General features: G+C 38.7%; 4 protein-coding genes across 4 annotated transcripts; 2 read left to right on the top strand and 2 right to left on the bottom strand.

Annotated features, from left to right (window-relative positions):
- The first annotated feature begins 370 nt into the window (after nucleotides 1-370).
- Nucleotides 371-2874, top strand: LOC119999740 (cell division control protein 45 homolog). Its single transcript, XM_038847469.1, has one exon. It carries the CDS (start codon nucleotides 959-961, stop codon nucleotides 2750-2752), a length of 1794 nt encoding a protein of 597 aa, XP_038703397.1. The 5' UTR covers nucleotides 371-958; the 3' UTR covers nucleotides 2753-2874.
- A 1538-nt stretch (nucleotides 2875-4412) lies between these two features.
- Nucleotides 4413-8309, top strand: LOC120000225 (E3 ubiquitin-protein ligase RNF4-like). The gene is made up of 5 exons (XM_038848177.1): nucleotides 4413-4560; nucleotides 5439-5730; nucleotides 5875-5929; nucleotides 6415-6527; nucleotides 7778-8309. Exons 2-5 carry the CDS (start codon nucleotides 5500-5502, stop codon nucleotides 8018-8020), a joined length of 642 nt encoding a protein of 213 aa, XP_038704105.1. The 5' UTR covers nucleotides 4413-4560; nucleotides 5439-5499; the 3' UTR covers nucleotides 8021-8309.
- A 175-nt stretch (nucleotides 8310-8484) lies between these two features.
- On the bottom strand, nucleotides 8485-12349 carry LOC120000223 (oleoyl-acyl carrier protein thioesterase 1, chloroplastic-like). Its single transcript, XM_038848174.1, has 7 exons — nucleotides 11689-12349; nucleotides 10962-11095; nucleotides 10762-10875; nucleotides 9743-9838; nucleotides 9428-9515; nucleotides 9273-9341; nucleotides 8485-9079 (listed from the first exon to the last, which is right to left on the bottom strand). The coding sequence occupies exons 1-7, from the start codon at nucleotides 12031-12033 to the stop codon at nucleotides 8801-8803; spliced, it is 1125 nt and encodes a 374-aa protein (XP_038704102.1). The 5' UTR covers nucleotides 12034-12349; the 3' UTR covers nucleotides 8485-8800.
- Nucleotides 12350-12390: 41 nt separating this feature from the next.
- LOC120000226 (oleoyl-acyl carrier protein thioesterase, chloroplastic-like) lies at nucleotides 12391-15777 on the bottom strand. The gene is made up of 4 exons (XM_038848178.1): nucleotides 15169-15777; nucleotides 14494-14627; nucleotides 14294-14407; nucleotides 12391-13944 (listed from the first exon to the last, which is right to left on the bottom strand). Exons 1-4 carry the CDS (start codon nucleotides 15490-15492, stop codon nucleotides 13938-13940), a joined length of 579 nt encoding a protein of 192 aa, XP_038704106.1. The 5' UTR covers nucleotides 15493-15777; the 3' UTR covers nucleotides 12391-13937.
- Nucleotides 15778-15795: the final 18 nt, after the last annotated feature.

Genomic DNA, 15795 nt, shown 5'->3' with positions numbered 1-15795 from the left:
GGCTTTGTATTGTCTATACCAGGGAAGCGGGCTGTCTGGGGTCTTCTGTAATTGTTCTCGTTGTAATAAAAACGAACTTTTGGACTATTTGGGCCCGTGTGATTGCGAGTCATATGGAGTCGGGTCATATTAAGGTCGGATGATTGTGATAGCTACACACCACCGAGATGTCATGATTGTTTGAGGATTTATCCTCCACTATTACTTTGATTGTTTGAAGATTTATCCTCCACTATTACTTTGATCGGGTTTACGAGTACAATAATATATTTTTTATATAAAAAAAAAAATCAAAGTTTATTCGTTATTGTGTTAACATGCGTCACATGCCTGCATGTCCGAGAGAAGACAACAAGCGGGCCACATGTTCGTTAAGCATATCACAGCAAATGCTGACCGTTCGTAGATAATAACATCTTGTAACTGTGAGAGCGTCCTCATGATATTCCTACCTCCCTATCGCGAGCGCCAGATCTTGGCGGGTCGTAATAAAATTTTTTGAAATTTCATAGCAACGTTGAATTTGAAATCTATTGTTACTTAAAACTTAAAACGCTCGCTTCTTCCCTCCCGAGCCTTCACTTTCTCCCTCAGATCTGGCCGCTAGGGTTTTGCGCTTCCTCGAGTTGATTGGGCTCTCAATGAATTTCAGGTACTGTCAATCCAAACTTGCTTTCTAGCTTTGCTTCTCTCTCTTTGTTGCCCTGGATTGTGTTGAGGATTAGATGGCTTCGTGAATTGCTACCAAATGAATATTGATTTCCTCGTTCTTTGTCAAATAGCCAAATTGAGTTCATAAATTTTGGAATTTTTGGCTTATATGAATTCCAATAATTTCTCCCAATGTCTACAAACTAGTTTATTATTATTTTTATAATAAATCGTCATAGTAGTTCAGAATCTTCGAATTCTCAGAAAGGAACCCCAAATTTGCCTTGTATTACTGATTTTAGTTGTCATGGTGAGGGAGGAGAAGGTTGAGTCGTTCTATGACCGTCTCCGTAAGTCTGCTACCGCTTCGTCTCTCTCTCCTTTGCTCATATTTCCGTCAACATCTGATGCGGACTCCCTCTGTGCCCTAAAAATCATCCTCCATGTCCTCGAGTCAGATTCAGTTCGCTACTCTTGCTACCCTGTTTCCTCCTTTCAAGAAATCCACAAGTATGCAGGTCCAGATTTATGTTCTCCGTCTGATAAGCCCATTTCAATTCTCTTGATAAATTGGGGTTGTCACCGGGACTTGCAGCAGGTACTGAATTTAGGCCCCCAGGCTCGTGTTTTTGTTGTTGACAGTCACCGACCAATTCATTTGCATAATCTGAGTGAGCAAAATGATCACGTCATTTTGCTTTATACGAGGGATGATGAGCAGCAGGCTGATTTGGCCTATGATTTTGATGTTTCAGCTTTAGCAAATGCAAGTGATTTGAATAGTGATGGTGAAGTTGATGAGAATTCAGAGAGTGAAGAAGAAGAGGACAGTGAGAGTGAAGGAGAGGATGATGGAGATGGAGATGGGTCGGGCAGGAAACGAAGAAGGGTTAGTCCCGAGAGTGAAGAGGACCCAGTTAAACTATACCGAAAATTGAAAAAGAAATATTACTACATGGGTACGTTTCATGGTAAGCCATCAGGGTGTTTGATGTATGAATTGTCACATTCTTTGAGGAAAAACACAAATGAGTTGCTTTGGTTGGCTTGTGTTTCACTGACGGATCAATTTGTTCATGAAAGGTTGACTGATGAGAGGTACCAAGCAGGGGTTATGGAACTGGAGCAACACATTAATAGTTCAGGTAATTTAGATGCAGTTACCTCAGTGACCCTGAAGGATGGAACTAAGATTCGAGCCCCTGATTCATCTAGGATTGCTTATGAAGACGAACCAAGGCTTATGCTGTTACAGGAGTGGAATTTGTTTGACTCAATGTTATGTTCCTCATATATTGCCACAAAATTGAAGACCTGGAGTGACAATGGAATGAAAAAGCTCAAGCTTCTTCTTGCTCGAATGGGATTTGCTCTTGTGGATTGCCAGCAAAAGTTTCAGTACATGAATCTTGACGTCAAACGAAAAATGAAAGATGAGTTTGAACGGTTTCTACCAGAATATGGGCTTACTGATTTTTACTACAGGAGTTTCTTGAGGCTACATGGGTATAGCTCAAGAGTCTCCGCCGCAGATGTTGTACATGGGGTTACTGCGCTTCTTGAATCATTTGTAAACTCTGATGGTTCTTGTGCTTCGAAGCAGTTTGGGGAGGCCTATGATGCACTGTCATTGAATAATCTTGATAAGTTGAAAGATGGAATGCAGCAGGCAATAAAAATACAGAGGGCAATTCTCAGACAAGGAAGTGCAGCAATTACGAAGAGTGGTTCTATCAGGAGTGGAAGAAAGTTTAGGTGGGTCAAGCTTGAAGATTCAGTTGATACAAAGATGTTGGGTTATCCGCAGGCTTTGACTAAATTCTGCTATTTTTTAATGGATGCCTTGAAGGAGAAGGGAGCTAGAATGAAGCCTTTGCTCTGTGCTTGTTTGTCACAAGAGCCACATAAGTTTCTGATTGTTGGGGTATGTGGGAAGCCACGTCTTGGGGCAGATCAAGGAAACGCTTTTGGCATTGCGTTCAGAAATGCTGCTGATGAAATTGGAGTTGAATACTTCCATGAGCTGTTTGAATCTTCTTGGATTATTCTGGACGCAGGTGCAGTTAATTCTTTTATGATCAGATTAACTGAGAAACTCTGACATAGAACTTGTAAAATATTCTGATTGATCCCTTTTTAACTTTGATGTGTTTTTGTGCACTTGTACTTTCCTAGCGTGTTTGCAACTTCAATAAGTGAGAAATCACAGTAACTTTTATTCAATCAAGGATGCTTCTCTCTTTAAGTCTCTATGCTTCTCTTATTTCTGTAGATGTTGAACATTCTTGAATCATATCCAATAAATAGGAGTAGATCACGATAATTAAGGGTAAGTATTTGAATGTTTTTATTTTGAAAGGAATGGTGCTTGCTGCATTGTTTTTAAATATGTTAAAATGGCGAACTGATAATTGACTTTCGGTATGATATAATTATGTGTAAAAGGAATACACCTTCTATGCACAAGGCTCTAAAAGTGGGCGGGGTTGGGAACATGTAGGATGTACATAGACTTTACCTTCACATAATATGTGGAGAAGTTGTTTTTAGGAATTCAACCTGTGATTTCTAGGTTGCCACAGAATTATGTGTAGGCTATTTATTGTATAACAGGTTAAAAGCTGGGAATGATTTCTGTCATCTAACATTTGACTTCTATTATATTCCATATTCATGAATTTTGACGAACCTGAATTGTGAGTTCATGTTCCAAGTCCTTGCTTACCTTTTATGTATTCCAAGTTTATACTATGAAACATTTACAAGGGAAGTAAAAGTGTAAAACAGGTAAAACTGTTAAGTGAGGTCTGTGTTGAAACTTCGGATTTTCCTACTGTCTTTTGACCTTCTACTTTGATATTGTTTCTTGTAGCAATTTGATTGCCACCATAGTAGTTGCCTTGGTGGTCCATTGAAGACCATGTTGTTTGAATGTTTAACATGATTGAATACAGTGTTTTATTTCCTCACATGATTCCCATACATGCCAAAATTTTTTGTTCTGCAAACTGATTCTTGGCTGTGTTGTTCCTTTACAATAATCAAACTCTTTTTAACCAAGTAGATTCTGTGTTTTGCTAAAAATTGTGATGGTTATTTGCGAGACTATGTTGCTCTGATGCAGCATTGAGGAGACATATGATGAGGAAGTTTAAAGGATTGGCATTTATCATCGTCTTGAATGTGTGTATATGTAATACGTGACTATTGAGAATTTGTGCTGCAGGTTTGTCCTCTATACCCCCCCCCCCTCCTTGTTTTTGCTGTCAAGCTTTTGTACTGAATATTGAAATTACAATATCCCTAGCAGTATGTGATTGATATGCTCCTTTACTATATTAGGCTGCCAAACCAAATATTTTCTGTGTTTTCCTTCCTCTGGTTCCGTTTATCTGTTGTATTTTTTTTTCAACTCTTATGCATGTAATGATCAATATAATATAAGCTTTAGGGATAATCTCTCTTGGGTTATTATATTTTAATGGAAATTTTAGCCACAAAATAGTGTTCTACAGTTACTTTACAGGACATGAATTGGGCCTGGGCCTCAATTTGAACAAACACTATTTCGGCTGGACTCAATACTTGTGCCCAAAAAGTGAAGAAGACGAGAAGACGGAAAACAAATCGAATATAATATAAAATAATCGCTTGTAATTGAAATTTGAAATCCCAAATTAAAGGCTATAATTGGATGAGACAAACTTAGCACGTGCGAGTTTTGACATGTGATGTGACACGTAGACATCTAAAAGGCCGTATGGAAATTTGCTTTCTCCCGTTTGAAAGCCCTAGACTGGGAAGACTTGGGAAATTCCTCTACTCTCTCTCTCTCTCGTGTGTTTGGGTGTTTTCTCTGGAACGTTCGATTATTGAATCGTTTTGCCTGTTGAAGACTTCGGATTAACGGTACCGATTTCTATCTTGAATTCTGTAAATCAGTTCGCTTGTTTGTGTTCTCTTTAGGCTATTTTCGATGATTTCATGATGTGATTAGTTCTTTTCTCTCTGATTTGTTATATTTTTGGTGATATTTGTTGATGTTCGTCGACGATGAAAGAATATTCGCATTAATTGGCAATGTTTTCGTTTGTACTTTTGCGGGAACAAGATTATTTGGTAGGTCGGGTAGTTCAGATTTGGGAGCTCTGATTGTAACGATTTCGGGGAATCAAACTGGAAAAGTTTAGTACTTTATTGGGTTTCATAATTTCATTTCTCCTTGTTCTTTTTTTCCTCCCGTTTTAAGGACCTTCTACATGTTATCATTGTGCGGCTTATCTATCTGCAGTAAAATTGGGCTCTATATAGATACTCAATTCTCTCCATTTGACGCATATTCTTGGATGCTTTGCTTTAAATTTGTGAAATAAAGGTTCAAGCTTGATGATTATACTGGTGCAGTACTGTCGTACTGATATGGGAAAAAAAGTGTCTACTTGATGTGCCAACTGTAATGCTTCTTGTTTTCCCTATTTGTTATAATTCTGTGCGTGTTGAAATATTATGCTAGTTGTTTTAAACTTCTTTTGGTTTCTTGCAAAAGAGTGATGTACCTTTTTTAAAATTTGTGATGTACCTTAATTTCCCTGAATAGTAGTTTTATCCCCCATTTTTTGGAGGTGGTGACTGCTTCTTTTATCTTCCATATTATACATTTTTATGTTTTTTTTTAATCTTCTGTCTCGAATCTTTTTTTTGAAACGAAAAAAGAACACAAATGTTTGTGATGAAATTAATTGTTATTGCCAAATATTGATGTGGGTTTAACTGGATGTAATTTGTAGAGTATCGTGGGTTTGTTAAAGTCTCAAGACTCGGAGGGGAAGCACACATCTGAGAAAGAGTATGAATGCTGAGGGGGCGAGGCCACCTCCTTTAAGAGGTTACCGAAGGAGGAAGGCAGCACTGGACTTAAATGTGGCACCAAGTGAAAACAGGGATCATGAGGGTACTTCTCAGATTGAAGCTCAGCCAGCACAAACTAGCCAAGGACAGCCTATATTACCACCTGCTACGATTGATGTTGATGCAATTGACGATGACGTTATTGAATCTTCTCCTGGGGCTTTTGCAGAAGTACAGTCTCTCTGGTTTCATATTCAAGTTCCTTTTGTATTCTATATCCATTTTGTGTTTTGAAGGAATCATGGAAGGAGCGGACAACCTAAACCACATGCAATGATTTGAACCTTGATTAATTGTACTATCATTTTATTGTAGGCCACAAAATATTCCCGAAGGAATCGCAGAAGGATTGTACTTGATGTAGATTCAGGTTAGTGAAGATATTCATTATGTTTCATTTTTTTTATGTCGGTTCTTATATTTGTTTTGATGTATTATCCTTTATTTTTCAGTTTCAATGCAATGTTATGGATTGGGGGTGTTATTATAACTGCTAGTGATGAGAATGACTCTGAATCTAAGATAATTTGAGTTATGTTGCTATGTACTTGCTGGTTCTCAGGGAAAAAAAGAAAGAACCTCGAAAGATTGTTTCATTTCTTTTAGTTTTGGGGGGTGGGGTTACTCAAGGGTAGGGACTGTTCTTAACGTTTCACCCAAGGTAGGAGAAGTGGAGAACAAATCTGATTACAGTCATTACTGGTGACTAGCAAGTACTTTCTGCTGTTTGTGTTGCCTGTACCATATTCATAATTCATTTTGCATATTATGTTTGCTTTCTTGATTATATGCATATTATGCAGTCAAGTTATTAGTATGATTTACATCTTTCTTTATCCTGTCTCTTAATTTAAGGGCAAACAACTTATGCGGCTGATACTCGCCTCAAGCGCACTACGGTTCCACAAAATCAAACAAACTTCCATTGTGAGCTTTACATAAATTATGGAACCAGTAGCAAATCTAAGGTAATTTCTTATTGTTTGATGCTATGTTCAATGTTGCCGACCTATGTGCGGTATAGCATTTGGGTGTGCACACAGACAAACACACTCTTTTTCTATGTAGAAGACAAAGTACCAAAGGGTTCTATATTTTATACCAGTTTAGGCTTGCAGATGACGCGACTCATTTTAAGACTTCTTCCATATTAGCATGACGCTTCTGGTTATGAGTTGACACTGGCATGTTTCTTATACATTCCACATATTTGATTGAGTAATGTGTTGCATATAATAATGATAGGATTGTCCCACATCGAAAGATGTGGGAGCTAAGGTGTTGTTTATAGGGGGGAAGTATGGGCCTCCCTTAGTACCCAAGGTTTTCTAGTATGGGCTGGGAGGCCTTGGGTACAACCGGCCCATATGGGTGGGTGTCGGTTGGGCTTTGGGTGCTGAGCGTGTATAGGCGCGACTCTATCAATGGTATCGAAGCATGATCCTGTTGTGCCTTCAACTTGGGGCCGCGCCTGTGGAGTGGCCAGCCATGGTGCTCGACCAACAGGGGTGCGCCTGCCGGAGTGGTCGGCCATGGTGCACGACCAATGTGGGCGTTGGTCTTGAAGGGAGGGTATTGATAGGATTGTCCCACATCTTTCGATGTGGGAGTTAAGGTGTTGTTTATAGGGGGGAGGTATGGGCCTCCCTTAGTACCCAAGGTTTTCTAGTATGGGCTGGGAGGCCTTGGGTACAATCGGCCCATATGGGTGGGAGTCGGTTGGGCTTTGGGTGCTGAGCGTGTATGGGCGCGACTCTATCAAATAATGTTGCAAATATTTAAAAGATAAACAACTCCCGTGCACAAGGTTCCTACAGTGGGCAGGGTCGGGGACAGGCGGGATGTACTCAGACCTTACCCCACATAATATGTAGAGGGAGAGAGGGTTTTCTGGAATTGAACATGTGACCTATAAGTTATATGTAATATGTCTTTAGGTTTTGTGCACTATAGAGGGTTTTATGAAATTGAACCTATGACATCTAGGTTATATGTATGTCTTTAGGTTTCGTGCCCTTAACTGGATTTTAATGTCTCCTGTGGATTAATAGATAGATGATAGGTCTACAGGTAATACTGTAACTAGCATATTATTGCCATATGCCTTGTTATATGTATGTATGTATGTGGGTATGCGCATGTTCGCCTTTGTTCTTTACCAGTGCTCTCTTAATTTAAGTGATTTTGAAGGTCTGACCCACTAAAGCTTTTCTGGCAGGGAGATAATGGTATCAACGTTGCTGAACCATCTCTGCAGCCCCCACCAGCACCAAAGGAGCCCACATTCAGTTGTCCAATTTGCTTTGGTCCCTTGGTTGAGGAGATGTCAACAAAGTGTGGTCACATTTTCTGTAAAACATGCATTAAGACGGCCATAGGAAAGCAGGCCAAATGCCCTACTTGCAGGAAAAAAGTCACTGTGAAGGAACTTATCAGAGTGTTCCTTCCAACGGCCAATTGAATTTGAGGCTATGCTACGATTTTATCGTTATGTAAGCTTATATATTGCACTGTTTATTGTTGTAGTAAGAGCCTTTTGCCCTGGTTCCATTATTTTAATCGGGGGCCAACTCTGGTGTAGTGGTCAAGTTGCTCCATTGCAGCTTAAGCATGCAAGGTTCAAGCCGCATAACAGCCTCATCATGATCTGGAGGTAAGGCTGTGTTTAGTAATATGGATGTAACATTTTGTGTTAGACCTTACTGGATTTTGGTTTTAATCAGGAAGATAATTCTGTGATCTGATTTCCATCTTGATGTTCATCTAATTTATGTTCCTGAATATGCTCGTTCATTAACAAACACACATTCGTGAGCTTGCTTGGTTTATTAGAATGCAACTAAGAACAATATTCAGTGCAAGTGTAGTTGATCATTTGTTAGATACAACTCAAGTGAAATATTGAAAAGATTAAAGTGCAACAAATTTATGCTGAGGGAAAAAGTTCATTGATTAAGGGTCTCTTCTCCATGTATATATGTATATGTATGCATCATAAGAAGTAAAGCTTCATTCCATTCACACAAAGAAATCTAAGGAAATGAAGCTTTGGATTGTTTAATGAAGTATTGAGTAGATTGTGTCTCTGCGGACTAGGATCCTCATGACTCCCTATCAAGATTCAAGGAGTTTCTCAAGGCAAGCTGGATCCTAATAGAACAAATATACTAAAGATCCTTGTGGATTCGAAAAGAAATAGTAAGCGGATAAAGCACAATAAAGTAAGCCTCGAATCACTTGCTCATCTTGCAGGTTTCTTTCGCCACTCTGTCCTTCCGCGGTTTATTTCAAGTCCATCACCTGACAATCTCAACAAATGCAAAAACTTAACACTCTCTTGCGCGTCATCAGTGACAGAGGCAGCGCCATTTGTTTGATGAAGCTCGGAAACTGCTGGAGTATCCTCAACGGGTTCCACGTTCGTTAGGGAATCAACTATGTCATCTTGTTGGCATTCCCTTCTATAGTCCAAGGTGATTGCTTGCAATTCATGGCTGTCGATGATTTCTTGAGGTATGCTCTGTCATTGCAACACACAATACAACGGTTTAATGCATATTATCAAGTTCAGCCAGTTTTAGATCAAAAACTTCCATCATGACAAACATGGGAGAATGAACTCATTGTAGAAACAATTTTCAACTAGAACAATAAGGCAATAAAGAGAGTAAAAAATTCAGGAGCAAAAGATTAAAGAGAGAGAATTCACCAACCTCAAGAACCCATCCAATGTACGTGACATTATTAACGTGCTGATTCATGTCCAGATCAGCTCTTCTAGGCTGAACAATTGGAGAAAGAAAACGAAAACGAAACTAAGTAAGAGGAAGAACTTTGATACGTCTTTTATAAATTGTAGGGAACCTACCACAAGTCCTAGTCTTGAATTCTGAGCAGGATCTTCCAGCTTCAAAATTTTCTTCAAGCTGCGGTTATTTTTTTCTGGAAATGACAATCTGCAATGACATAAAAATAAAAATTATGAGGGCAGCTCTATGTCAAATCAACATTGTACTGAGAACAGGGAGAAAAAATAACAAGGGCCCCTAGAATTTAGCTGAAACACAACCCACTCAGACTCAAGTAACATAATAACCTCAGATATTGCAATCAACTTCACAACATTGTAGAAGTTTTACTTTAAAAAGGCCAGAAGTTAAGCCAAGAGAAATAAAGGTGCTACCTGGGTTCTCGTGGACAGAAAACCAAATACTCCTCCCTGACCTCGTCATTGACTTTCTGAAGCCGCCTAGTATCTTGGTTCATCATCACCCACTTACTGAAATCAAATGGAAAATAACGATGAGAAATTAGAATGCACCTTGGCTCAAAAGAAAATATTTAGACAAGGATGATTTCTACATTACTATGGAAATGATTAACAATTGCAATAAGCATCTGATGGTGAGTGTTGAAATATGCAGTGTATTTAGTATCACATAGGGATATAAAATTAACATGAAATACTTTATCCCACAATACCTTTAGAAAAAGAGGCAAAATGAACTTTCAGGATTTGTCACAGTTACATCATAACCAAGTACCAATACCATCAACTATGAACTTGAAGTACGGTTTCAAAAGGCAGGTTCATTGTACGTCACTTCTATGAAAAAAAAATACATGGAGTACTGAAGCCAGCGGGACAGCCATGACTGATGCGTGCATATCTTTATGCAAAAACTGCATACTCTATGAATAATATGCTTTAAAGTATGGCAGCCGCACCAAAATTTAATGGCTATAGATAAGGAGAAAGGAATCAACTTCACTTTAGAATTACTAGGGCCAAGTCAAACTTCGCAACCGTCGTCGTACACCACACATGGTGCAGGTGATTATTACTTACTGTGCATAATAAATCCTTTGGCTATAGAAATTAGAAAACTCGTGGTTCTAGAATCGAAAAGAGGAAAGGCCGAAAAAGTGTTAAGTTAAACCAAGTCATGCAACACATTAGAGGATTGCCCAAAGTTGGAATTTCTTCTAGAGTGAACAGATAAATTTATTGCGGGGCACCAAGGGAGTGCCATCCTGACCAACTCAAAATTGGCACTTGAACAATCCTAATATATCACACACTAAAGATTCATTCTAGAGGTAAAATGGATAAAATCCAATTAAGTATGCTGTAATTAAACATGTGTCCAATTAATCCAGTTAATTAGTTGCATTGACAGTAAGGAAAGGATCAAAATGCACCTTGTAGCTCTGCCAATAACTTCACTGGTGGCAAAGTCCTTAAGAATCCAATCACGTCTAGTTCCAATTCTCCCTTCACTTTGGCACCACGTTTCAATTTCAACAACATCACTCCTATACCACCAACATTTTAATATTTTAGATTTTTTTTCCCTTCAAAAGCAGCTTAATATCTAATCATAAGGAAAAGAAATACCCACCAAGCTGGATATTTGTAGATTTCGATGTGCATACGAGCAGTGACCCATATGAGATGCAACTTTCTCATGGTGGGAGTTGTTGCAAATCCGTCTGTTGAGTACCCAACACTTTGGGCATGGTTACATCCAACCTCCTACAATTTGAATTCCCCCATCAGATCACCCGATAAAATGTTGAATAATTAAGATCAAAATGAAACTCAATCGCCAAATACTATGATAATCTCAAAACAGAGGAATTAGTAACTATCTGCAGAACCAAATTCAGTAAACCTGTAAACCCCATCCATATAGAGAAACCAACTAATGCCATAATGCATAAAAATCTAGATCTTCTATAGATTTTCAGGAGCTCAATTAATTGCTATCAGTAAAAACATTAAGCAACACAGGGTATCTACAACACCCGTGAGCAACAATCTAATGGAGCTGCTCAAGCAACAATTGAAAGAGGAAAAGCATAATCATTTCTTACAATTGCAAAATTGGGGAAAAAAACAATCGCAGAATTTCCCATACCTACAAGTGCATGTGACTACATAAAAGCTAATACCAACCACATCACACCTATATACAAAAACAAAGATTTGCCTATTCACTCAATTGAACTCAAACAACCACACATATCATTAAATCCACAATAAAACCCAAAAGCACCAAATCAAGCATCACAGAGATGCACGAGACACGAGACATGTAGTAAAGTGAAGTAGATGTAACAACATACCTGCAAGAGATTCGCAATGGTCTCAACAGTGGCAGTTTTGTTAATCCCAACCTCGTAGCTCCTCACAATGAATTTCTCCTTATACGACAATCCATCCTCCGTCAAGCTTCCAAGCCGGAGCCGGTCAGCCAAGGTTCCCGAATCTGACTCGACCTGAACCGCCCCAGACTTCAACACGAATCCGTGGGGCTGAATGTGAGTTATGGCGGCCGGGGCGCAGTGAACGGCCACGTTCCGTCGACGGGAGCAAGGGTGGAGGATAGACTTGGGCTGGCCCAGGCCCAGGAAGCCGCATTGGGCTAGGGATTGGATTTGGTCAGATACATTGAATGCGATCTTCAACATCTCAAACACTCGTCTTCCAAGGGAAAGACGATGCCGTGTTTGATGAAATACCAGAAATCGGTCTCTCGGAGAGTTTTATGTTAAGACGATATACACTGCGGTTCGTTGTCTTCTTCAGTTTTAGTTCCGTCGATGGGATCGAGGAGCAGGGGAAGGAAGAAAAAAAATGCCAATAGACTTCGATGAAATGACGAGAATGCCACGCTCTCCTGCCTGACGGTTTTCGTGTTGTGGTCGCGGATGGACAGAGCGATCGATCGACGGCCAACTGGCCAAGTGGATCTTAAGCTATCACACCACACGTGGTTGTTGGTTGTTTGAGATGTCAGTTAATATATATATATATATATATATATATACATAAATTCTCCTATGTGTGTACCAAAAGTGTGGACCAAGTTTATAGACTTGTATTTCAACCATAGATGTGGTGGATCCCATAATAAACTTGTGGCCCCCACTTATGTTGTGCTTTATTACAAACATTGGATTTTGGTTCACAAAGTTGGTCAACACTTTTTGATTCACATAGGAGAATTTCTAATATATATATGGCTTTCTCTTTAAAGTGGGGATCTATCTAACACCATTTATGCATGGGCCCCATCACATATAGGGGCCACACTTACACATAATAAATGGTGTTAGATGGATCCCTCATTTTAAATAAAATGAGATATCCCTCACTTGAGAATTTTCATATATATATATATATATATATACATATATTTATTTATTTATTTATGTCAGATTCTCAATTTTTTCATCACAGGGCACAGATTGGCTTCTTTTTTTAAAATATTTTTCTGGGAAACAACTTTGATTATGACCAATTTCTTTTTTTTTGAAATATCGTTGAGCCTATTACCAATTGAGCCATCCCTTCTCATTGATGATTATATGATCAAAATTTTAAACTATAGTGAGTCACCAAACATGTACGAAAATAAAATAATAAATCAACTACCCAAGTTGGTTAGGAATAAAAGTATTCAATTAGAGAACTCAAATTAGACTCTTTACATTAATACCCTTATATCTTATCGAGAATATTTACTACTTTGGAGAGGTTTTTTTGGGGACATGCCGATATGAGTGTATAATGACAGTTATTCCCATTTAGTACTCCAGGTAACGACCCGGTTGGAGTTGCTCTGAGTACTCAGAATTTACATGGAGCAAAGCCTATGTTTAAAGATATTGTCAGCAAAAAACATTGCACAACCTTAGTTTAGTATCAATGCATATATGCATCCAACACCCACAAAGCTCATTCAATATATCTGCTTATTATGTTTATATAAGCATAATACATACATACACACCTACGGGTAAATCATTGATCATGATGCCCCAGTATACATTTAGAAAGATCAAATCAGTGTATATATTATCTGCATACTTGAAGTTACTTCCTCATCTTGCAGGTTTCTTTCTCCACTCAGTCCAGCCTCGGTTTCTTTCTCTTGAACTGTGCACGATTTCCTTCCAAATATTATAACTTTGGATCTTTCCACTAATCCATTTTCCACTCATATGACACTATAAGATCAGTGAAGAGCATAGCTTTAGATTGGAATGAATGCTGAAAAGAAATCCATGTAGTTTATTCCAAATAAATTTCAGTTATGGATTCATGCAACTACCTCAAATTGTTTTGGTTGAATTCTTTGATGATGATGATGATGGATCTGATAAGAAAAATGCCTAGTTCAAATTCTAAATGCAGTCTGGTAGTACATTTCACAAGGTGGATCAATTTTGTAAAATTAGGAATGGCACAAGCTAGGCCTTAGAGAGAAGAAAAGGTACGACCTGGGTTCTCGTGGACAGAAAACCAGATGCTCCTCCTGGACCTCATCGCTAACTTTCTGGAGTCGCCTAGTATCTTGGTTCATCATCACTCACTTGCTGAAATCAAACAGCATATTGTCAACTCTTACAATGCACCTTCGTTCAGAAAAAGAACAATCACATGCTTAAATTTGCAGGTCTTTAACGTGGAAGAAGGGAAGAACAATCCCTTTTTTGTTTTGATGAATGATACTGTTTAATAGTTATTATGATGGAGGATTTGAAGAGCAGTTCCAGTTGGCATCCAAAGTTGAAAGGTACCATGGCCAAAAATCCAACTGTCTACTTGTATTTAGACAAGTGTCCAACGCATCTTGATGTATGAAATGAGCATGCTCTCTTCTTTATCTTCCATAATTCTTTCAGTTTACACAGATAAAGAAGTATGGAAAGATAAAAAATGCACCTTGTAACTCTTCCAATAATTTCAGCAGTGGAATAGTCCTTCAGGATATAGTCACGTCTGGTTCCAATTCTTCCTTCACCCTGGTACCGTGTTTCTATTTCAACAACATCACTCCTGTACCAGAGCCACATTTGAAGTATTTTTAGCGAAACTATGCATTCGAAAGCAGTTGCTTCGAGATAAAGAAAATGAGAACTCACCAAGCTGGATATTTGTAGATTTCAATGTTCATGTGAGTGATCACCCAAATGAGATGCAACTTTCTCATGGAGGAGGTTGTTGCAAATCCATCCGTTGAGAACCCAAGACTTTTGATATGATTACATCCAACCTCCTACAGTTTTAATTCCCCCATTAGATCACACAATAAAGATTTGAAGTATCAAGTTCAAAACGGAATTTCATCATCCAACACTACAATACTTACTGAGCACCAAGAAATTATTAACCATCTGCGGAAGCAAAACCAGTGAAAGCTATCCGGATAAAGAAAACAACTAATGCATAAAGCGTCAGAAAAGGTAGAAGATCTCATTTAGTTGTGATCGGAAAAAATATTAAGTAAGCAACAAGTGGTCACGGAGACACAAAAAAGCATAATAGTTTTTGTAACATTTCTGACATATAAAAAGATAAGCAACAACGAGAGACGGAAATGGAGCTGTTGAATTGAGTTGTGATACAGATCATATTTAAGTTAACAATATCCAGAGATCGAAAGTCTTCAAGGCGTATATAATAAGAAACTTTGTCTAGATACTGCAAAATCCTCAAAATCTGCTCATTTCAGTACAAAATTGAAGTTAAACGACAACCTGTATACAACATATTCATCACCAAGTCAAGTAGGGACAGAAATAACTATGAATACATACTTGCAAGAGATTTGCAATGCCCTTCACAGTGGCAGTCCTGTTAATCCCAAGCTCATAGCACCGCACTATGAATTTCTCCTTATATGAACATCCATCTGCCTCTAAGCTTCCCCAATGAACCTGATCAGCCAATCTTCCAGAATTGCACACTAGCTGATCCTCCCTGGCTTTGGACGTGACTGACTGGGCGCGAGTTCTGGTGGCTGGTGAACTTTGAAGGACCACGTTCCATACACTTTTCATCTTGCACTGGCCCTGGCCTAGGAATCCGCATAGGGATGGAGATTGAAATTGATTGGGAAGATTGCATGTGACTTTCAACATCCCTGTCACGTCTTTCTCTCTCTTGAAATACAATGCGTGTGTGATAGAATACCAGAAATGTGTCTTATAAAGTTAAAAGCCAATACACTGTTTCTTCTGCATCAGTATGCGTTCGGTTGATGGGAGAGGAGTGGAAGACGATAAAATTAGAAGAAATAACATGAAATCCATGCACCAATTGTCACCCCGTATTTAGTTTGGATGGGAAGAGCTATGCAACAGAGCCCAGGTTGATGCGTAACAAAATTCAATAACATAACCAATACCATCAAATGGTGCTTTGGGATGTTAGCTTTTTCCTAA

Source organism: Tripterygium wilfordii, chromosome 6, assembly GCF_013401445.1.
Source record: "Tripterygium wilfordii isolate XIE 37 chromosome 6, ASM1340144v1, whole genome shotgun sequence".
In the NCBI taxonomy this organism is placed as follows: domain Eukaryota; kingdom Viridiplantae; phylum Streptophyta; class Magnoliopsida; order Celastrales; family Celastraceae; genus Tripterygium; species Tripterygium wilfordii.
This window is presented reverse-complemented; position numbering and strand designations above follow the sequence as displayed.